Here is a 23,805-nt window from a genome sequence, read left to right as displayed (position 1 = left end):
CCCTTCCAGCTCGCTTCATCTCTTGGGTCACCAGAGCTGATGGCTCAGGCAACCGAACAGGATTGAAAGAAGAAAGAGGAAAGGGAGCCCAGGCTTTCTTCTCTAGGGACTGGCTGTGCTGCGGCCGAGGAGAGCTTAAACTGGCCACAATTTTCCTACGGCTGAGGCTGTAAAAATGGCTTTAGCCAGAAACTGCACAAGGGCTGTAAAAGTAAGGTCTCTGATCTGTAGCTAGGCCTCCAGTAGCCTAATGTAAACTTAGGCCTGTTAATCCTGCAAGGCTGACGATAAAGCCCTCAGCCTGCTAACTTATTTGCGAATTCACAGGGAAGTAAGAAATAAGAGAAAGACAGAAAATAAACCACTCATACACACATACATTCAAGAGAAAAGGTGGATGAAGTCAGGCATCTTAACTTCCACTGAAGCTAAGCTTCCCAATTTCAGCCCCATTTATTGTGGACGACCATACTTACACTTCTGAGAAAAGGGCATTACCTCATAGTCGAAGAAAGACAATTAACCATGAAAACAGATAAATTCTAAAATACAACAGGTTACATGTTTTAAGCCTAAACATTTCTTATTTAAGTTCTTACATAGGTTCACAGTGAGTTTAGAGTGACAAAGGTCTAAAGGTTACAAGAATATAGGACATGTCAGTTAGGACTGGCCTGACTATACATTATCCAGCTATCTCTTGGTTCATTATGAGCTCAGGACAATAATTTTATCTGTCTTTCAGTCTAAGAAACAGCATAAATTCAGACATCTCTAGGTAGCTTCATTCCAACTTGGGTTCATGGAAAGTTCAAACCAACTTGCCTATGTTTACGGTGAAATATAGGCTCCATTTTCTTAGCAAATATATTTTATTACGAACTTATTAACCAAAAGTACCTCACTTATAACCCAACTAACCTAAACAACAGGAAAAGAAGATTAAAGAATACAATAACAAAACTGTAAGGATATCAGTTCTGAGGAACGATTCTCCTGGCTTAATCAGCAGGATTTCTTCTGCTGGAACCTGGAGCAACCAGAACCTGGAACCTCAGAAGGAGCCTGGAGCCCCGAAGCCTTCCTTTGAGTTCTCTCTAGGAGCCTCTTGAAGTGCAGCAATGAACAGTAAAAAACTATCCCAAGTCTCCAAAGGCCCCGCCTCTTGTTTTCGGCTCACATTTATACCTCCTCTCAGCATTTATTCAGGGATTTTTTTCAGCTGCTTACTAACCAATCTCCCCCACATGGTGGTTCAGCTTCTAAGGGGATAAATATCACCTGCTCTCTCACAAGTCTTTTTCTCATCCCCCACTTGTGAACTAAACAAAAAACATGTTTATCTCTCCTTCAGTGAAATACCAGGATTCCTGGTGCCATCTGGAATGGAGGCATATCTGAAGCCACAAATCTGCTACAGGCCATCCTTAGTGAGGCATCTGGAGGCCCACAAAGGTATTTATTGCAGCCATAAACTCTCTAAAATTGTTTTAGGAGATCTAAAACAATTTAACTTTTAAAACTATTTTAATCAAATCAGGAATTCCATAATCAGGGATTAATTCATCTGAATAACAAGCAGTACATCTTCAACAAGATCCTGTAGGAAGTTCGCTCAATCAGAGCTGGTCAATACCCAGAAAGTAACAGTTCACACCAATACCAGATGTTTTTTCTTTTTGGTTTTTCCAAGACAGGGTTTCTCTGTGTAATCTTGGCTGTCCTGGGCTTGCTTTGTAGATCAGGCTGGCCTTGAATGTAGTCCTGGCTGTCTTGGACTCACTTTGCAGACCAAGCTGGCCTTAGACTCACATGATCCACCTTCCTCTGCTTCCTTGAGTGCTGGGATTAAAGGCATATGCCACCATGCCCGGCTCTAATGCCAGATTTTAGAAAGATACAACAAAGCACAATTAACAGGGCAGTCAGAGGTTGGAAGCAATTCTGGGGTACATCACGATACAGACCTTGCAAACACTGGATCACCTCCAGAGATCTCTCATGCCTACTGAACTTCCCCAAATCAATAGCTGCTGACAGCATGTCAGGCTGGAAGCAGTTCTGGGAGTGCATCACAGTACAGACCTTGTGAATACCGGGTCACCTCCTAGACAGCCCACATGCCCAGTGAGTTCCCTTAACAGGGTGGCTCTTGGCACTTTTTGCCTACTTGCCTTTACTCTCACTGACAAGTTCATCTACCCTGTTGCAGAGACATTCCTTCTATGGTATTAGGACACAGACTAAAGAAGAGCTCTTTGGGACTCCTTCCAGACTCCAACACTACCCAGGTCAGGACTGCAGAGAGAGATCTCTGGTATGGCGGACTAACTGGATTCTTGGCCTTCCCATCATGAGACAGCCATGTTGGAATACCCAAGATATATATTCATTCATTCTATCAGCTCCATTTCTTTAGAGAACCCTGACTAATATAGGGAAGTTTAGGGGGTGTGGCCTTGCTGGAGGTAATGGGATTCGGGAGGGAAAAGCCTTGTAAAGGAGAGATAAACCTGTTTTTTAGGATCCAAAAGTGTGGGATTGGAACGGTCTCGTGAGAGAACAGGTGAGGTTAATCCACTGGAAGAGCAAGCCACCTCATGCAGGAACTTAATTGTTGCCAGCTGAAAAGATCCCATGAACAGACTCTGGGAAGAGATATATAAATGAGCCCAGAACTGGAGATGGGCCTTTTGGAGACTTGGGATAGTTCTGGCTGTTCATCGCTGCACTTCAAGACACTCCTAGAGAGAACCACTCGAGGGAAGGCTTTGGGGCTCCGGCTCCTGCGGAGGTTCCGGGTTCTGGTTACTCCAGGTTCCAGCAGAAGAAATCCTGCAGATTGTGCCAGAAGAATCATTCATCGGAACTGATATCCTTACGGTTTTGTTATTGTGTCCATTAATCCTCATTTCCTATTGTTTTGGTTAGTCAAATTATAAGTGACGTATGCTTGGTCACTAAGTTGTTAATAAAATATATTGGTTAAGAAAATTGAGCCTAAAAAAAAAAAAGAAAAAAGAAAAAAGTTGAGCCTACAGCCTTGTGCCACTTCCAGTCCCTCTGCTTGAGGTGTGAGCTCTCAGCTTCCAGGTCCAGCCAGCATGCCTGCTGCTTGCTGCTATGCTTTCTCCAACATCATGCACTCATAGCTCTCCAGAACATAAGCTCAAATAACACTTTCCTCTACAAGTTGCCATGGTGTTGGCTTTTATCACAGCAACAAACAGAAAGCAATCGATACACCTAGCAAATGCACTAAGGTAAATGCTAGCATCGCACTGTGTTCTTTGGCAACATTCTTCCTCCAGGGCTGTTTCAATGATGTGCTCATGTGCAGGAGGCAAGGAGGTCCTTGCACTCACAGAGAGGAACCTTTAATGTTAAACATGCAGGTTGTTCCTTCAAAGGAAGGTATTCATAACCAGCTATCCACTGTGATGGGACCTTTGCACTATCCCTGTGGATAAGACCACACCAGATCGTCCCCCCAAGACTCTTATCATGAGCTTGTTTTTCTCAGTCAAGCCATAGAACCCATCAAGGTGTCACATGCACTTTACAAAGAGTTTCAGTGTAGTCGCGTCCAATTTTTATTTAGCTTACTTTGTGTTTTATTGTGCACACAGGATTGAGTTAATTATCACCAGGAAAGTTTTTACCAAATTGTGGTGTGCCTAAAGATACCTAAAATAAACTACTCGGCGTCACACTCACAAGTTTTGAGCCAACACTAGCTACTTAGTAGTGTTGAGCCGAACTGCCTTCTTGCATCCTAAGGATTGTTACTCTGTTGACTATGGTAGTCACAGAGACCCACACACACACTCATATTACTGTAGACACTGTAATCTGTGTGTTTATACCAGGATTCATCGATCCAGTGATAAAGCTACGGGGTGGATAGGTTTGATTGTTGGCTGTTTTTTTCCCCTTGATTGAAGCAATGGGAAAGAAATATGAATTTGTGTTGGTATGCTCATGCAAGAGAGTCCAAGAGACTAAATACCCAGGCATGCATAAAAACAAAACAAAACAAAAAAACCTAGGACCTTTTTCATATGACAATGTCAATTTCATTTCTACCAGCAATATGTAAGAGGTCTTTTTGGTTTACATTTTCATCAATGGTTAATATTTCCACAATTGTCAGGAGGTTTTTTGTTTTTTGTTTTTTGTTTTGTTTTGTTTTTTTGAGTGCTTAACAGAAGCAGGCCAGAGGACTTACGACCATGGCTGCAACTTGGCAAGATACTTGTGTTGGTTAAGAAAGTTTATCATTAGTTCCAGGTGAGGATGTAAGCTTGCTACACTTCTTTGACCTCAAGAGGAAAGAAGTCGAAACATGTAGATAACTAAAGTAATTGCTAGCATTTGTTTCTGTTCCAAGAATCTTCTGGTTCACACATATTAATACTGTATAAAAGGTCTGAGAGAAATAAACTCGGGGCTACAGTATTAACTGTCAGTCCTCCTGGATATTTGTCCCTTTTTTCTTATCTCTTTTGCTGTATCTTTTTTATCTTTCCTATATCTTTTTTATTTTTCCATCCTCTTGCCCCATATCCAGGTACTGGTCGATTGTGCCAGCTGGCACCAGCACACAGTTAATTTTTCTAGATAAAAGTTTATAAAATATTTTACTAGCTGGGCATGGTGGCACATGCCTGTAATCCCAGCACTCAGAAGATGAGTTCGAGTCCAGCCTGCTCTACAAAGCGAGTCCAGGACAGCCAAGGCTACACAGAGAAACGTGTGTGTGTGTGTGTGTGTGTGTGTGTGTGTGTGTGTGTGTGTGTGTGTTGAGGTAGTTTACAAAAGGGCTGCAGGGATGGCTCAGCTACTAAGAGCATTTCCTACTCCTAGAGGGGTCCCGTATTCAATTCCCAGCACCCACGTTGGGGAGCTCACAACTACCAGCTCCAGCAAAACGGATGACCTCCTCTGACCTTTGTGGGTATCTGCTGTCAAGCAGCATACACAGGTATATACTACACATAAATAAAAATAATAAATAAATGAATACCACAAGAACAGTGGGATGGTTGTATTTGGTAATACTTCTATTCATTAGTGAAAACCCAATACAAGACATAGATGACCTTGTTCATCATTGGAAAAGGAAAGAATGTCCACGTACGATGATGAGAGAAAGGATCATTCACATTGAGAAAATGAAACTAGACCACCCAATTCCCACATGCACAAAACTAATTCCAGCTAGGCTAAATGGTGGTGGGGCCAGCTGCCACGTTCTGTCCATTTGTTCTGACTAGTTTCTCTCCTTGTGTTCACACCCTCTAATTATCCCATCCCGTTCCTGGGTGTTGGGAAATGGCCCTCAGGTGAAGAAGGGTCCTTTTCTTGTTCTGGAGAATAGATTTTTGGGGTCTTTTGAGCTCACCCAAGTCCCTCCCAGATGTTCAAAACCCAGGGGACCTAGAGAAAGACATTACATCATCGCTCCTCCACTCCCCTTACCGGGAAGGCCCTCACTGGCCACGCCCCCCGCCCCCTGAGGAGGGGAGCACCCAGCCTGTTCCTCTGTTTCAGGCCCAGCTGTGAGCCTCTAAAACCTGCGCGCCAAATCTTGACGCCTGGAGCCTCAAAAATGTGACTGTGCTTATAGACGCAGCCTTTACAGAAATAACAGCGATGAAAATGAGGTCTCTCTCATGGGTGTACTCGAGTCCAACATGACTGCATCCTCACACCAAAGGGAGATTAGAACCCAGCTGCAGAGAGCAGAGATAAGAAACTGTGTGAGAACAAGAAGAGGCAGCCTGCCAACCCAGAACAGAGGCCCCAGAAGAAACCAAACCTGCCAACACCTTAATCGTCAACTTCCAGGCTCCAGAACAGAGACAAAACAGATTCCCGTTGCTTACACCCCCACCCCAGTCTGTCGCACTTTTGTCGTGGCATCCCAAGCGAATGAGTACATCCTCTGCCTTGTTTCCAGGCAGGACTGAGGGTAGAGTGGGGGGAGGGCACCGCTGGCCTTGAGGACCCAAAGCTGACTGCAGTGCCGGGCACTGTATCCTGGCTCAACTGGTCTCTCCACCTGTAGTTTCTCCTCCCCACTGTACGGTCTCACATTTCTCCTTCTGGACACACCTAGGATTGGATTTCCCACAGAAAGACCTTTGGCTCCCCTGTTCCACCTGCCCTGCGGCTGCTGAACAAACTTCGTGGTCAACACCTAAAGTGCTTTTAGTTATGACCCCAGTCAGAGTTTCTCAAACATTGACGCACAGGGGAATTGCCTGCAGGACCAGTTCGTGGCCTTCATTCCCAAAGAGCCCTCTTCAGAACGCCTGCCCGCCCAGCGTGGAGCCCCCACAATTCAACTTTCGAGGTAAACCCCTAGATCAGGCGAAGTAGCCCTGCCAGACCCCTCAGCCCAGGCTCCTTCACTTCCTTTCCTCTGTCCTAGGAACAACTTACCCAACACCCCGTAAACTTGACACTCTGTCTACCCTGGTCCTGCCAGGGTCTCCCTGCTGCCAAGTCTGAGACCAGGAAACCTCCCAACTTAGGCTAAAGTTGAGAAGATAGGCTGTTGTTAAAGAGAAAGCTCTACTGGAGTCTGAGCCAGGCCTGGAGGCCTCTCTCAAACCCCAGCTATCTGGACCCAGGTTCAAATACAAGGCACTGCCCTGGTTACCCTCTTGGCACACAGGTGACAAAGGGGAGGCTCAGAGAGAAGAGGTCACTTGTGGAACCAGTGGACACAGCACATAAAAGCAGAGCCTATGTCCCCACTCACCCAGGCTGCTTGATCTGAGCCCAAGGGAACCCTCCTCCCCGTGCCCTTTACTCACTCACTCTCTTTATGACCCCAGCTGGTTCCTGGCATTTACAACTAATGCTGAAACGGTGTCAAGGGACTGTACAACTTCGGAGAAAAACGGGGGGAGGGTGGGAGGTGGGGGGTAGTCTAAGGAATGAAAGCAGGAGGAGCCCGGAAGCTGGGGGCGGGGCCTCTGAAGGAACCTGCACACGTGTACTACTACTATCCCCCTTCCTCCTGGGCCAGGTGAGCCCCCAGGAAACAAAAGCCTCTCACTGAAATGTGCGGGCCCCAGGTTTCCCTTTGAAAGGGCTAAGTGCTTCAGACACAGATGGGCTAATAGTTAGCAGGTCCGTGGATGAGTGCCAGCTACCCGGCCCTGGACACTGGAGTTTCTGCTGGCAGGCCCAGACCAGCAAAGCTGCTGCTGTGTACCACCAGGGCTGCAGGCAGAGCAGGGCTTGATGTGGGGTCCTAGAGGTGGGGCCACTGGCCTTTCCGGGTCTGCTCCAAGAAGCATTAGTACTCCAGAGGGAAGAGGTGAGGCTAACAGCTTGGTCAGCTCTTGCAGAGGCTGAAGGCTCTGCCTGGGAAAGGTGAGTCAATTCGGTGGGGAACCGCGCTGGGGAACCGGGATCTGCAGCTGAGTTACGTTTGCCCGATGCCAGCTGCTGAACACCTGGACCCAGTTCCTGACCGCTTCATCCTGCAGCCACCCGTCTTCCACCCGGTGAGTAAGCTTAACAAAACGACTGAGCAGCTAAATTCCAACTTGTATGTGGGTGGTTGGGATCCCAGGGGCCTTGCCTTTTCAGTTTGCCTCCTCTGGGGTGGATGGGTAGAAGAATGGAGGTGAGCTTGCTGAGAGGGACTCTAACGACTAAGGCCATCCCGTTCTCCAAGCTGGAGCAGAGGGCCAGTGAGCCCTCCCAGTCTGGGAGAGTGGATCCCTCTCTCCCCCCTTCTTGTTCAGTGCCCAGGAGATTTTCTGAAGCCTAGCGATGCTCCACAGAAGGGCTAACTCCCAGCAGGCACTGCCACTAATGAGCATTAATTAGCAGCTTCTCCCTGCTTGGTCCTCTTCTCCCTAGAGACCTCCATCAGCTCAGTTAATTAACACATTCTGCCAAGAGCCTGGGAACTGGAAGCCACTGGGCTGCTGAGCCCTGCAAAGCTGCAGGCACTGTGCCACGTGGAGAGCCTGGCCTCTGGCACCTCCCCAGGTGCCTGTGTAATGGCTGAAGCACCTCAAACCTCCTGGGTTCCCACAGCCTCTTGCTTCACAAGCTAAGAACGACCACCTGGAGGCTCCTTGGGGTAGTCTGGGCTCTCTAATGCTGGGACATGACAATCAACACATGAAGGCTGACCGTGCAACACTCCCCGCCCCCCCCCCCCCCGCGGTCACCTGCTGGCCCGTTGGCATGCCTTCTGCAGAGCTCCTGCTGTGCTCAGATAGATGCAGAGCCTGGTGAAGGGAGCAGTGATGAGGCCCCGGTTATAAGGGGCAGTGATCTTAATGGAAAAACAGCTAGCCAGCTCCTCTGTACTAGGGGCCAAGAGCCAAGCTAGCAGTGTGAGCTAAGTGCTCTGAGAACTCAGGGGGAGGGAAAGCCAGAAAGAAGGTGTCAGAAGGGAGGGAAGGGAAAGACGGAAAGGGAACAGACCCAGCAAAAGTAGAGTTGAAAGTGTGTGCATACTTTAGGAGGACCACGCCACCTCTACATGAGGAAGGATAGGCCCCACAGGGTAGCTGATCTCTTGCTCAGCTCAGGGTCAACTTGCTCCCAGCTTCTCTGTTCTTTTCTCCTCTCAGCTCCTAAACTCTGGGCCTTCACCGGTCCTTAGAAGCTTCCTTCCCAGGTGGCATCAGTGGGTGACAAGCGTAAGTCAGGGCACAGCAGCTTGCTGTGCCTCAGCAGGTTGTTGCTCTGACAGGGCAGTGGAGCTAGGTTAGGATCCCTCTGGGGAATGTGGCTTTGACATATCTGTCCAGGAAAGGAGAGCTTTGACAAGAACTATGATGGGATGTAGCACTGCCATGGAAACAAGTCTATGGGCAAGTCTGTGAGCTCTTGTCTAGTCTCCTTTAGTCAAGGCAATGAGAGTTCACCCTAAGTGTGGGGTGGCAGCATGCCATGAGCGGGATCCTGGTCTGATGAAAGGCAGGCATGGGGTAAGCACCAGCTTCACTGCAGCCTGCTTCCTGACTGCGGGTAAGATGTGACCTGCCGCTTCAAGCTCCTGCCTCTACGACTCCTGCCGTGACAGGCTGTGCCCTGGAGTCAAGGCAAGAGAAGCCCTTCCTTCCCTCGGTCGCTTCAGTCAGGTATCTTCTTAGGCAATAAGAAAAGTAATTAATCCAGGAATATTGGAGAGAAAACTGGGTGGCCCTTCCCTACAAGGCCATTTTCTTTTAAGGGTATATTAGTTGCTTTTTCTCATTGCTGTGAGAAAAAAAACAAACAAACAAAAAAAGCTTTGCAAAACCCCCTTAAGGCAGAAAACATTTATTTTGGAAAGGTGATAAAAGGTGACTACCCCCACAATTCCACAGTCAAGAGTCAAAGGCCCTGCCAGAGGTGGTGGCACGCATGCACTTTTAATCCCAGGACACAGAAGGCAGACAGAGACAGGCCGATCTCTAAGTTCAAGGCCAGCCTGGTCTACGGAGTTCCAGGACAGCCAGGGCTACACAGAGAGCCCTGTCTCTTTGGGGGAGGAGGACCATGAATACTTTCACTTCAGACTGGGACCCAGTCTATGAAAGGAACTAACTGCTACCTGGCCACATTTAGGGTGGGTCTTCCCACTCCAACTAACTTTACTAGAAAATCCTTCACAGGTGCTCCCCAAAATGTGTTTCCACGATATTTGTAAATGTCACCAACCTAATAGTCGAGGTTACCTCCACAGTGGAGAAACTTTTTTCTGGTCTTTCCTCTCCACGTACACCCACCCCCGAACACGGGAGTCCCCGGTCCCACCTCTAACTGGCATACCTGGTTTCTCCTCCTTGTTCAGGTGGTTCCCTATGTCACAACCATTTTTGGTGGCCTGTATGCAGGCAAGATGGTCATGCTGCAGGGTGTGGTCCCTCTACGTGCACAAAGGTAGGGGAGACTAAGGACTTGGTTAGACCCCAAATTTAGGGACATGAATCTAGGGTTCCTCCCTACCTTTAGGGTCTCTGGGGGTACTCAGAAGCCTCACAACCCCTCCACCAGGTTTCAAGTAGACTTCCAGTGTGGGTGCTGCCTGTATCCTCAGCCAGATGTTGCCTTCCACTTCAACCCTCGCTTCTACACCATCAAGCCCCATGTCATCTGCAACACCCTCCAAGGTGGACTCTGGCAAAAAGAGGTCCGTTGGCCAGGTGTCACCCTGCAGAGAGGGGCTAGCTTCCTCATCCTCTTTCTCTTTGAGAGTGAAGAAGTGAAGGTGAGTAGAAGCCATCTAGAACAGAACCCCCCCCCCCTTCCTTCTCCTGTCCAATTTTTGATGGCACCGTGGAGAGGGGGCTCAGGCTGCTCTGACCCCAAATCGCAATAAGGAAGTGCTAATGTCCCTCAGCCTAGGGGGAGAGGGAGCCAGTGCATGGTCAGAGCAAGCACTTAGAGGGCCCCTGCTTGGTGACAGGCACTGGGCTAAACCCTCTATGTGAATGTGCCCATTAAATCCTCTCCACAAGGTCTGAGGTGGCTACTGTCACAATCCCCTCACAGCTGAGGCATCAGGAAGCAGGGAAAGAGAACATAAGACCCGGGCTTTGACCTCCACTATGATCCCAGCATAAGGATGAGACCTTCAGAGGGCTCCATGGGACAACAAGGTAGCCGGTAGAAGGGAAGTCCTAGTGGGCAAAAATTATCCCCAACTTCCTAAGCCTTGGTTTCCTTGCTGTAGACAGGAAGAGAAGGAAGATGGTGGCAGCGGTGATGATGATAGTGGTGATGGTGTCAGTGATAGTGGCGATGACAACAGATTGGCTAAGAAGGGGAGAGCTTTGTCATAGGTAAAGGAGGCATGGACAGTGCTCTGGTCCCAGGATCAGCTCTGCCACCTATCAGCTTCATAACGTTGAGCAGATTATATAAGTTTATCTGTATAGTGTACCTGCCTTACAGAGTTTGGAGGGGGAAAAAAAAACAGTAAGAAAAATCTAGGGAGGCTTCCCTGCTGGTGCCTGGGGTGGATTGTGCACACAGTGAGCTGTGGATTGCTCCTCAGCTGGGTTCAGTTTGCTTCTCCAGGTGAGTGTAAACGGAAAGCATTTTCTCCGCTACCGCTACCGGCTCCCACTGTCACGCGTGGACACCCTTGGCATATCCGGTGACATCTTGGTAAAGGCTGTTGGATTCCTGAACATAAATGTGAGTTCTATTTGAACCAAGGTTGGGTCAGTGGTGGCCTATGACTTCCCCTGATCTGGACAGGTCTGGGGCTCACTCACTCACCCCAGATTGAGAGACAGAGGAAGGTCCTATATGCTCAGGATAACCAAGAGAGAGGAGGTGCAAAAAAAAGGCATCAGAAGTGAGTGGGGTGAGGAAAATGAGAAGGTGCCCATGATAAGGAAGCCCAGGAGCCAGGTGGAGTCCACTTGGCACTAAGGAGTGAAGGATTTGTTACATCAGGGCTCATACAAGCTGCAGTTTGATAGATGGATCATATCTACTTTATTAACTTATTCAAAATACAGCTAAATATGTGGCTCACTGGTAGAAGCAAACCCAGTAGTTTACCCTGGCAAACACAAGGCCCTACATCCAATCCCCAGTACTGCAAAATGCAGCCCTGAATTGATTCTGGCTCCTGAGTTGGGGCCAGAAATAGGTTGTTCAACACACCAACTTTAAAAGGTTGTGTGGGAAACAGTCAGGGGCTTACAATGTTCCCCCAAAGACTGGCAGGTCTTTCTTTCTTTCTTTTTTATGTTATCTTACATTGTGTGTGTGAGCGTTTTGCCTGTGTGTATGTTTGTGCACCCTGTACACATCTGGTGCCTAGGGAAGCCAGAAGAGGCATCTGGCCCACTGGGGCTGGACTTGGAGATGGTTGTGACTCACCGTATAGGTGCTGGGAACCAAACCTGGCTCCTCTGGGGAAGCAGCCAGTGTTCTTAACCACTGAGGCAGCTCTCCAGCTCCTTTTTATTTTTTTTCTGTTTTTCTTTCTTAACAGCCATTTGTGGAGGGTAGCAGGGAGTACCCAGTCGGATATGTGAGTTTCTTTCATTTATTACACTTACTTATATGTTTGTTGGTTTTGTGTTTGTGTGAAAGGATGGTGTGTCCATGTGTGCACGATGGAGGAAGCATGCATGTGTGGAGGCCCGAGGACAGTTTGCAGGAGTTTCCCTCCACCGTGTGAGTCCAGGGATGGGACTCGGTCAGTCATCAGGCTTGATGGCTCCGCAGCCCAGATATCTGGGTCTCTTGGGAGCAAAGCTGGACAATCATGCTGAGAAGCCAGCTGGCCCTCTCCCCTCCCTGCACATGGTTGCACAAGGCTCAGCTGCCCCCCTCCCCCCTCCCTGCAGCAGTTGCCAGGAATGTCTGGTTCCCTTAGGCCCCTGGAGAGCCTGGCTTTGCCTCTCCCCTCCTATCTCCAAGGCAAGCTTGGGAAGATGAGTGGACTTCCCGTCTGACTGCCTTGAGGGGCCCATGATTCCCATTGGGAGATCATTTCTGCTGAGCTTTTAGGCCCTCAGATCAACCCTGTAAAGATGGCTGAGGTTGACACCACAGAACAAAAAAAAAAGGAGATGAGACCCATGACCTTGAGACCCTTACTCTTGCTGGATCTGTGGGATGACGGTCCTGCCAGCTCCTCCCCATTACTCAGAGATTGGGGTGGGGGTAATCTCAGGGCTCAGAGGATCCCCCACTGTGCGCCCAATCACTCACCTGCTGCTGGGAGAAGCACAAACACTTTTTGTGTCCCCCAAACACAAGCAAAGTAGGAACACCGTCCCTTTGCCCAAGCAAATGACAACACCTTCCCCCTGCCTCTTTGTCTCCTGCAGCCTTTCCTGCTCTACAGCTCCAGGCTGGTAAGTGACCCTCACTCCAGGTCCCTCCTGGAGGTGTAGTTCTATCTCATCCCCCTGGACTTCAAAGTTTCCCTTCCTTTGTGGAAAACTGGAGCCGTGGAAGGGTGAAGCCGCTCCAGGCTGAGCTCGGTTCATGTTAGCCTCCTCACTTGCTCTGCAAATGGGTATTTAATACCTCCCCATGGCGGGTGCAGTACCAAGCATGAGGCTAGGGGGACCATCCTGCCCCAGAGCCCCAGATGCTCACAGGTGGCATAATGACAAACCACCTGCTCCATCCAATTCAGAGCATATTCACGGAAGAAAGCACATGGATCTGAGCACAGCCTGAAGAGGCCTGAGGAAGCTCTCACAGGCCTAGAGCAGGTGTTTAATACATGAGCAGGGCTGAGTCTCCTGGCTGCAGGCCTACAGAGAAACTCACCTACCCTGGGGTCCCTGGGTCCCTGAGCGTTAGCCTGCTGGTGGGGGATCCTGACACCCCTATGGTCACCATCTCAGTCATCTTCCATTTCTGTCAGGAGGTGCCCTGCTCATGCACTCTTCCTCGGGGTCTCTGGCCTGGGCAAGTTATTGTAGTTCGAGGACTGGTCTTGAAAGAGCCAAAAGAGTAAGTATTGAGTTGGGGGTGGGTGGAGAGATCACCACCATTTGGCCCCTTATTACAGCAGAGCAAAGAGCAGTAAGTTAGCCCGGACTGCAGAGCTTATGATTAGGGTTGGGAATAGTAACAGCAGCCAGCCCCAGTTATGGGTGCTGCTTTCTCTGCTGGGTGAACTAGCTTCATACCACAAGTCCCAGAAAAGAGCCTTTACCACCAAGACCCAAAGAGAGGATATGGCCTCGTACTTTGTCACAGTGCTATGTTTAATAAACACCCAAGCTGCCCCAGAAAGGAAGTGCTTGGGAGCCAGAATCTGGAGCCAGCTCAAAAATAGATGCTTCCTGGCTTCTCCTCCACTGGGCACTCAAACCAAGACCTGTAGCTTAACCCAAGTTAGACTAGAGGCTCCGCTGCCTCCTAATGTCACCCTGACCCCATCCAACAGGGCCCTAGACTTGGTAAGAGATTCTCTCTAAATGCCATCAAAAGTCTGGGGCTGGAGAGTTGGCTCAGCATTTAAAAGCACTCCTGATACAAGCTCGAGGGCTGGAGCTCAGATCTCAGCATCCATGTAACTCCCTGCACCCCTGGAGACAGAGCCAGGGTCAGCTGGGGCTTGCTGGCCTCTAGCCTCACTGAGGAGCTCAAGCTGCAAGCTCAGGGAGGGAGCCTGTTTCAAAGTAACAGAAAGAAAAAGAGGGCACCTGACGCCCCGCTCTAGTCCCTGCCTGGTACACACACACACTCACACTCGCATACACACTATACACTAACACAGAGATAATTAAAAAGATATAGATGCCGTGTTATGTAATAATCTGCCTAAGCAAGGACTATCATTTTCATACTCGCTTGCTGTTCGACACAAGCACTTCACTTGTTCTCTCATCTCATTCTGCCAGCCCCACAAGAGAACAACAGCACTCATCTTCCCTAATTTACAGTTGAGGAAACATACAGAAGATTTTTCGTCGTGACTTGCCCAAGGCCTCAGGACCAGACAGCAACAAGGCATAAGGCCCTACAGCCCTGTCCTTGGCACTAACTCTTTGCAAAAGCCACCACCTGACACATCACAATAAATGTTAGCTGTTGCTCTGGTCACACCTATCACCATTTCCAACAGAATAAACTGAGGCTTGGGCTAGGTAATTACTCTACCCCGATGGTCTTCCAGTCAGGAAATCAAATATGAGACCCATGTGGTGTCTGTGCCTCTGTGCTGTTATATGTCCAAGTGTCCTGCCCGGAGCCTGCCATAGAAACATAACTCTTGGAAGCTACCTTCCAGTGGCTATCCTGCCCCTGCCCTTCCCCTTCAGAGATCCATTAGACTGAAGCTGATGGAGGCTGACCCACTTCTCTGCCTGCTTCCTGTAGTTTCACCCTGAGCCTGAGGGATGGGGCCACCCATGTTCCTGTGACACTCAGGGCCTCCTTCACAGACAGAACACTGGCTTGGGTCTCCTCCTGGGGACGAAAGAAGCTGATCTCAGCCCCCTTCCTATTTTACCCCCAGCGGTTCTTCGAGGTAGGTCTGAGCCAAGTAGTCACATCTCTCCTTGAGCCTGTTTCCATAGTGATCTGGGAGACTATGGGCTGGATCCTGGGATGGGGGAGCCGACCAATATCTTGGGCCTAGGAAGCCAGAGCCAGCCCTGCAGAGAGAATGTCCAGACAGTGGCCTGCAGTCCTCTATGCTGATGCCAAAGATCCTGTGTTGTTTTTTTTTAAATACATGTATTATCTGTAGGCCCGGCCAGCAATCAATCAAGACACAGACACCTGTTATAGTTTAAAATAGCCTTAGTTAACCTGGAGCAGGGCAGATATCAAGCCTCTAAACTACCTCCCATAGTGGGGCAGGCAACCCATGCCATCTGCTTCTAGTAACTTCTATCAAGCTACCTCCCAGCCATAATCCCAAATACTTGCTTATGTTCTTCATCTGGGCTGGATTCTCCATCCACGCTGCGGGCCGTGTGCTTCTCCTCCAGCTAACCCATGGCGGCCTTCCTCTCTTCACTTCAGGTCTCTCTCCTCTTTTTCTCGTGATGGTACTTCTTCTTTTCTTCTTTCCAGAATTCCTCTCTCTGTTCTAGCCCCACCTATCTCCTTTGCCCTGCCCAGGTGGGATGGCTTTTTATTAAGCAAAAAGTGGGTCAATCCCAGCACTCGGGAGGCAGAGGCAGGCGGATCGCTGTGAGTTCGAGGCCAGCCTGGTCTACAAAGTGAGTCCAGGATGGCCAAGGCTACACAGAGAAACCCTGTCTCGAAAAAACCAAAAAAAAAAAAAGTGGGTCACACAGACAGCAAGCAGCAATTAGCATCAAAATACATCAGACCATCCCCCCAACAATCCTGGGTCCAGAAACACAGGCATAATGAATGCAGGTGGGCCCAAGCATCAGCTTGTCTTTAAAAGCTCCCCTAAGGGCTGGAGAGATGGCTCAGCGTTAAGCGCACTGTCTGGACTTCCAGAGGTCTTGAGTTCAATTCCCAGCAACCACATGGTGGCTCACAACCATCTGTAACGTGATCTGATGCCCTCTTATGGTGTGCAGTTGTACATGCAGGCAGAGCACTACATATATAATAAATAAATCTTTAAAATATATATAAAGTAAATAAATCTTAAAAAAGAAGAAAAAAGTTCCCCTAAGCTTCTAAAGGCCAGGTGTGATGGTACATACCTATAATCCAAGCCCTGAGAAAGTAGAAGCTTGAGGCCAGCCTGAGCTACATGAGACCCAGTCTCAAGCTCTCTTTATGGCTCCACTGTTGAGAACAGGCCAAGGTTGAGAACACTTCCCAGTGGAAAGCAACATTACAGATGGTGACCTTTAACCCCTGGGCCTGTCTGTTTCTGGTCATTGTGTCTTCTTGGTAGAGGAGGAACCCCATGGTAGCACACCAGGGAGGGTCTGTCTGGAAGGCCACCACCCAATCAAGCTGTCCTTACCAGGTACTGCTTATGTGCCAAGAGGGAGGGCTGAAGCTGGCACTCAACGGGCAGGGGCTGGGAGCCACCAGCCTGGACCAGAAAGCCCTGGAGCAGCTGCGGGAGCTAAGGATCAGTGGAAGCGTCCATCTCTACTGTGTCCACTACTAAGGAGGGCTCCAAGGCCACCCCAGCTGGAGAAGAAGAAGAGATGCAGCTACAGCCAGGGCCCCCACTCTGCTGTTCTGACTAGAACATTGACTTGTCATCACTGTGTTAGGCCTAGTTCACATCTGTGTCACAAGCCTGAGTCTACAAGGGCATCACACACACACACACACACACACACACACACACACACACACACACTGCATTTTAATCTATCAATTCTGAAAACAAGGGCCCAGGTCAATGTGTCTCTGCACCCATCTTCTGCATTCAGACTCTGTCTTACCCTCATTCCAACACTCCATGGGACCATGTGGCTGGAACTCTATCCAGACCCAGGCACTGAGAAGGCAAGTAGAGTGTAAACAAGATGAGCCCCAGGCCTGTGATCATCACACACCATCTACACTCACATTTTCATCTACACTCAAGTTTTATCTACCATCACTCACTCATTTGTAAAGCCTTTGCTCAAAGTGACAAACATCAAAAACACACTGATAATGGAACCACATTTTGGCCACCCAATCACGTACACAACAATTTCTCATAATATTACAATATAGTCTAGGCAGGTCAGAGGTTACGCAGTCTGTGTTTGTATTATCTACCCTGTGATGTTCATACAGCGGCAAAATGGTCAAATAGTGCATTTCTTGGAATTTCTCCTTATGATGAATTGATACATGACTGTGTCTAGCAGAGCGGGTGGACCAGGAAGAAAGGAGGACTGTAGAGGGTTTGATTTAGATGATTCCTGGAAATGAATTCTGGGCTCAGCTCAGAATGACTTAAGGCTCTGTCTCTTGGAAATGCTTCTATAATCCCATCTTACATGTCCAGAGCTGTGCCAGGTCACTGTGGAAGATGCTGATGAAGGATTTGCTATTTCAGAACTACACTCTAAGCAGAGAGCCATTTTCTTACCTTGTCCACTTATCAAGACTGATCACATACCTTTCATGAAAGGGAAAAAAAAAAAAAAAACTCAGTAAATACCTGAAAGGAAAGCTTTTATTGCAAACATATATGCCTTTATCATAATCCAGAGAAACTAGAAGTGAGAGAAAAAGATGGCTGAGAGGCAACCGCTAGACACCAAGGGCCAGGATTCCAGAAAGGGTCTGGGTCAAAGAAGAGATTGCAGGTTGGTAAGTTGAGGTAGAGAGTCTGAAGAACTAGTACCTCAGCATTTATGGACATAATCATATTTACTCATTTAATCTACTAAGGAGATAAATTATATTAAGAGAATTCTAAAATGCTATCTTAAAATTTTTGGAGCAAATTTTATTGGTGTTGATGAATCTTAATAAATATACTGTACATCTTATTCACTGGTATGTGTTATTTTATATTATGTTCATAAATTAGCTTGTCATCTTACTTATTCATATGCATTAGTGGCTTTTCTATTGCTTATAGAAAACAGGGTTTATCTGGGTTTATAGTTCCAGAGGGATGAGTCTGCCATGACAAGGAAACAGCAGGCACGATGGCTGGAGTAGCGAGATGAGAGCTCACATCTTGAGCTGTGCAAGCAGAAAGCAGGGAGAATAAACTCAGAGCTGTCCCCTAGCAACACACTTCCTCCGACGAGGCCATACCTAAGCTTCCCTAAACAGCACCACCTACAGAGGAGCAAGTATTCAAACATCTGAACTATGGGGGACATTCTTACTCAGTCCACCAAATCATGCACGTTAGACGTCCCATGGCTGTGACAATTTACTTTGGTTGGTTTGGGGTGTATGTGTGTGTGTGTGTGTGTTTTTGTGTGTGTGTGTGTGTGTGTTAGAGACAGGCTTTTCTGTGTGGCCCTGTCTGTGCTAGAACTCACTCTATAGACCAGGCTGACCTTGACCTCACAGAGACCTGCCCACCACTGCCTCTCAAGTGCTGGAATTAAAGATGTGCACCACTGCTGCCTGACATCGCTGTGACAATTTAAGAAACAATTTAAGGAGAGAAGAACTTATGTTGTGCACAGTCTTAGAATTTTCCAAACAACATGGCAGAAAACACATGGGACAGCTACTCACATCATGACAGCCCAGGATGGGGGTGGGGCATGCCCACACTAGCTAGCTTGCTTGCTGCTTTTTCCTCTCTGGCTTCCAGCCTATCAGAGGGTGATGCCTATTTTCAGGTCAGGTCTTTCCCACTTAGTAAATCTTCACAGATGCATCGGGAAGTGTGCTCTACTTGTCTTCCAGACATAGCCTAGCAGAAGCTGGAAGTGAAATGCTCAAAAGTTGGCACGAAAGGAAGAGCAGCTGGTAAATACTACTTTGCCTTCCAGATGGAAGCATTAAATCCTCTGGAACTTTCCATGACAGCATCTGCAGTACACAGACAGCTCCCTTCTATAAATGCCTTGAGCACACCTAACTCCAGAGTTTATCTTTAGAAGGCATTCATGGAAACCCACGCTCACTGTGGAAAAGTTCTGGCTGAACTGGTCTTTGCAGGGTCAGGCTCACCCCCGTGTCTGGCGCAGCACAAGAACTCGGGAACCTCCATGTGGCAGTGACCTACGGGGTAGTGGGACTCATCTAAGGAAGGAACCCTGCTAGCTAGGCTTCGACCCCTGCTCAGCTCTGTAATGTCTGCCTCCTAGCTCCTTCAATACATGTGTGCTCCAGTGAAAGTGCAGACTAGCCGGGCATGGTGGCGCATGCCTGTAATCCCAGCACTCCGGAGGCAGAGGCAGGTGGAGCTCTGTGAGTCTGAAGGCAGTCTGATCTATAACGTGAGTTCCAGAAAAGACATGGCTACAGAGAGAGAGACAGACAGAGAGACAGAGACGGAGAGAGAGAGAGAATATTTTTTAAAAAGCAACAAATACATACAAGTGCAATCTAGGGCTGAAGAGATGGCTCAGTGGTCAAAAGGTTCCTGATCTTGCCCAGGATTCTAGCTCAGTTCCCAGTACCCACATTGGGTAGCTCACAGCCACCTATAACTCTAGTCCCAGGGGCATCTAATGCCTCTGGCCTCTGTGAGCAAATGCACAGATGCGCACATAACCATGACAGATGCATGTACATATAATTATTAAAAAAAAAAAAAAACTTTAGGAAATAAAAGTGTAGTGCAACTTTAGCAGTCTGAATTCTGAATCCCCCTCTCATCACACATCAGCCTACGAGTCCTGATTCACGATGGTCCCAAGGATAAGCAGGCTCAGTGGGGCACAGCTCAGCCCCCAACAGCTGGACTAGGGCTGGAAATAAAATCTGCATTCGCCTTAGGATGGACCTTGGACTCTCTGGGTTGTTTTTGTTTTTAACTTTGTATTGATTCTTTGCAAATACCACACACACACACACACACACACACACACACACACACACACACACATACACACACACACATACACACCACACACAATCAATTTCACTTGTCCAGAGAAGCAGCTCAAGAAGTCGTTAAGCAGTGTCAGGCCTGTCCCATTCACCATCCAACACAACAATTAGGCGTAGGGCTGGAGATTTGTGGCAAATGGAGGTCACACATGTTCCTTCCTTTGGGAGAAACTTTTTTTGTACGTGTTTGTATAGATACATACCCACAGGTGCTGATGGCCACTGCCCGTCCAAGAGAAGCCTCAGAGGATGTTATACAACATTTGTTCCATTGTTTCTCTTACCTAGGAAAAATGGATAATGCTCCAGCTTATTCCAGTAAGGTTTTGCTCATTTTTGTTCTACCTTTAGTATTCAACACAGCACAGGAATTCCTTATAATCCTCAAGGACCATTCACTTCGAAACGAGCACATCAGACTCTTAAAGCCCAAATAATGAAGTTAAGACATGGTGATTTGCGTTATTATTCCCCAGCTCATATTCTGGCACATTCCATCTTTGTTTTAAATTATTTAAACAAGGGAGGAGATGGCTTAAGTGTCATTGGAAGACAATAGGGATGACAAACTGAAAATAAACCTAAAGTCGTGTGGAAAGATTCATTAACGTCACAATGGAAAGATGTCTTACTAATGAGTGGGCAAGGCGATGCCTGTGTTTTCCCAACAGATACTGAAGCACCAATCTGGATTCCAGACCACCTTATCCAACTAGCGAGAGAACTCAAAGCTTCCATTGAAAAAGGGAAGAAAGAGCTGGGTGGTGGTGGTGCACGCCTTTGATTCCAGCACTCCGGGAGACAGAGGCAGATGGATCGCTGTGAGTTCGAGGCCAGCCTGGTCTACAAAGCAAGTCCAGGACAGCCAACGCTACACAGAGAAACCCTGTCTCAAAAAACCAAAAGAAAAAAAGGGAAGAAAGAAGGAAGGAAAAAGAAAAAACTCGAAGTAGAAAGACACCACCTCACTCCACAGCTAACAGGCTTTCATCCTCCTCATTGGACCGGTTTGCAGACCAGGCACTGGCTGTGTCATTTGCTCAGTTAAAGTAGGAGGAGCATAAATAGACTCCAGTTGCAGCAGCCATGTGTGGTAATCCGATTCCTACATGGGGTCAGCTCAAGGCCTTGGCTAGTGGAGTCCAGGCCCTGGTTCCTACTAACAACCTCCCTGCATCCCCACAGAATTCTTTTGTGGGCATGTTGGCTGTTTTGGCAGTAGAAATATGTTTTTCTTGCTTTCCTATGGCAGTGCTCAGAAATTTGGAAATTCTTTGCCTTATTGGGCCTATATACTTGATCCTCCCAGATGCCATGTGGCTACATGGGATACTGACCCAGTTAAAGTCACTACTGACAATGTTGACCTGCTGAGAGGAGAGAGTAACAACTATTTAACTCAGTGGTCAGAAAATAAGATTACTTTTGAGGGCTTTGCTTCTTCGTGGCCCATTTGTTCTACAGTTGGAGAAGTAACTCAAAAATTTTTAAATTTAATTAATTTATTCAGATTACATCTCAGTTGTTATCCCCTCACTTGTATCCTCCCATTCCTCCCACTCCCTCTTTTACCCTATTCCCTTCCCTTAGGTCTGTGACAGAAGGGGACCTTGTCCCCCACTAGATGGTCACAGCCTACCAAGTCTCATCTTGGTAGTTGGCTTATCCTTTCTCTGAGTGCCACCAGGCCTCCCTACCAAAGGGAAGTAATCAAATATGGGGCACCAGAGTTCATGTCAGAATCAGTCCCCACTCTCCACACAACTGTGGAGAATGTCCTGTCCAATGGTTAGATCTGAGTAGGGTTCAATATTTACTGCATGTATTGTCCTTGGTTGGTGCAGTAGTTTGGGCAAACCCCCCTGGATCTAGATCCACCCATCATGATGTTCTTCTTGTGGGTTTCTAGGACTCTCTGGATCCTTCTATTTCCCCATTCTCCCATACTTCTCTCACCTAGAGTCCCAATAGGATCCAACACCCATTCATGTTTAAAGTTTTGGAGAGATCAGGGATACAAGGCACATACCTAAACATAATAAAGACTATATACAGCAAGCCAATAGCCAACATCAAATTAAATGGAGAAGAGAGATACTCAAGGAAATTCCTCTAAAATCGGGACCAGGCAAGGCTGCCCACTCTCTCCATATCTCTTCAATATAGTTCTTGAAGTTCTAGCCAGAACAATAAGACAACAAAAGGAGATCAAGGGGATCCAAATGGAAAAGGAGGAAGTCAAATTATCCCTATTTGCAGATGATATGATAGTGTACATAAGTGACCCCCAGAATTCTATCAGGGAACTCCTACAGCTGATAAACACCTTCAGCAAAGTGGCTGGATACAAAATTAACTCAAAAAAGTCAGTAGCCTTTCTATATATAAATGACAAACATGCAGAGGAATAAATTAGGGGAACTACATCTTTCATGATAGCCACAAGCAATATAAAATATCTAGGAGTAAATGGTTTTTTCTAAGCTTAAAAAAAAAAAAAAAATATCTAGGAGTAACTCTAACCAAGCAAGTGAAGGACTTGTTTGAAAAAAATCTTCAAATCTCTGAAGAAGGAGACTGAAGATGGCATCAAAAGATGGAAAGATCTCCCTTGTTCGTGGATTGGGAGAATTAACACAGTAAAAATGGCCATCTTACCAAAAGCAATTTATAGATTCAATGCAATCCCTATCAAAATACCTACACAATTTTTTAAAGATATTGAAAGGTCAATTCTCAACTTCATATGGGAAAAAAAAAAAAAAAAAAAAAAAAAAAACCAGAATAGCCAAAACAATCCTCTACAATAAAAGATCCTCCAGCCGGGCGTGGTGGCGCATGCCTTTAATCCCAGCACTCGGGAGGCAGAAGCAGGCGGATCGCTGTGAGTTCGAAGCCAGCCTGGTCTACAAAGTGAGTCCAGGACAGTCAAGGCTACACAGAGAAACCCTGTCTTGAAAAACCAAAAAAAAAAAAAAAAAAAGATCCTCCAAAGGAATCTCCACACCTGATCCCAGGCTGTACTATAGAGCAACAGTGATTAAAACAGCATGGTGCTGGCACAGCAATCAAGATTGTTTTTTGCTGAAGGAACATACTTTAGTAACTGATTCTCCTTCTTATGACTGTCCAGGTTGTTATTATAATATGCCAAGAGATGAATGGCTCCTTAGATTACATTTACCTCAGGTTTACAACGATACTCATTTTGGTTTTTGGGGGGGGGGGGGTTGTTTGTTTGGTTGGTTGCTTGGGGTTTTTTAAAATGTTGATTATTTATTTATTTATATCTGCATTAGTATTTTAACTGGCTGGGTGCATGTGAGGGTGTCAGCTCTTGGGGTTTCTGACAGTTGTGGGCTACTACGTGAGTGCTGGGAGTTGAACCTAGGTCATCTGGAAGAGCAGTCAGTGCTCCTAACCCCTGTGCCATCTCTCCAGCTCCAATGATAGTCATTTTGAATGGGCTCCAAAACCTTATGCCTAGAACATTATCTCGTTGTCCTAAGCCTATCCGTATAATGTTTGGAATTTAGTATCTGAGAAAAGATACCAAAAATGGTTTTCATGTGTTTTTTTTTTTTCCTATGCTAAAGTATATATTCCCCTTAATAATTCTGATTTACAGCTCTAGGATTGGTGAGTTTCAAATCCACATCTTAACCAAAAGCATGAATTTCAATGGTTATGTGCCGTTGAAAATGTGAGAACTTGGTACCCCCAAGGATGAGTGACTCCGGTATTTTGCCCCATGATTGGAAAAAGAGAGCTGCCCTTGCAAGATAATTTATTCCGTCTTTTTGCAGCTACTAGAAAAGTGTCTCTTGTCAGGTACAGAGCTGCTACGACAAGAGAATCAGTCTCGGCTTGTGTTTC

The 23,805-nt window shown here is 47.2% G+C and overlaps 2 protein-coding genes across 2 annotated transcripts in view; one reads left to right on the top strand and one right to left on the bottom strand.

The window, feature by feature from the left end:
* Macrod1 (mono-ADP ribosylhydrolase 1) overlaps nt 1–23,805 on the bottom strand; it is an 899,697-nt gene that overhangs the window by 328,595 nt on the left and 547,297 nt on the right. The gene's annotated exons all lie outside the window — the stretch shown is intronic.
* Nucleotides 7,042–17,009, top strand: Lgals12 (galectin 12). Its single transcript, XM_051146054.1, has 9 exons — nt 7,042–7,523; nt 9,818–9,906; nt 10,021–10,234; nt 11,047–11,166; nt 11,978–12,016; nt 12,822–12,848; nt 13,370–13,458; nt 14,833–14,983; nt 16,418–17,009. Exons 1-9 carry the CDS (start codon nt 7,455–7,457, stop codon nt 16,562–16,564), a joined length of 945 nt encoding a protein of 314 aa, XP_051002011.1. The 5' UTR covers nt 7,042–7,454; the 3' UTR covers nt 16,565–17,009.

Source organism: Acomys russatus, chromosome 5 (assembly GCF_903995435.1).
Source record: "Acomys russatus chromosome 5, mAcoRus1.1, whole genome shotgun sequence".
In the NCBI taxonomy this organism is placed as follows: Eukaryota; Metazoa; Chordata; class Mammalia; order Rodentia; family Muridae; genus Acomys; species Acomys russatus.
This window is presented reverse-complemented; position numbering and strand designations above follow the sequence as displayed.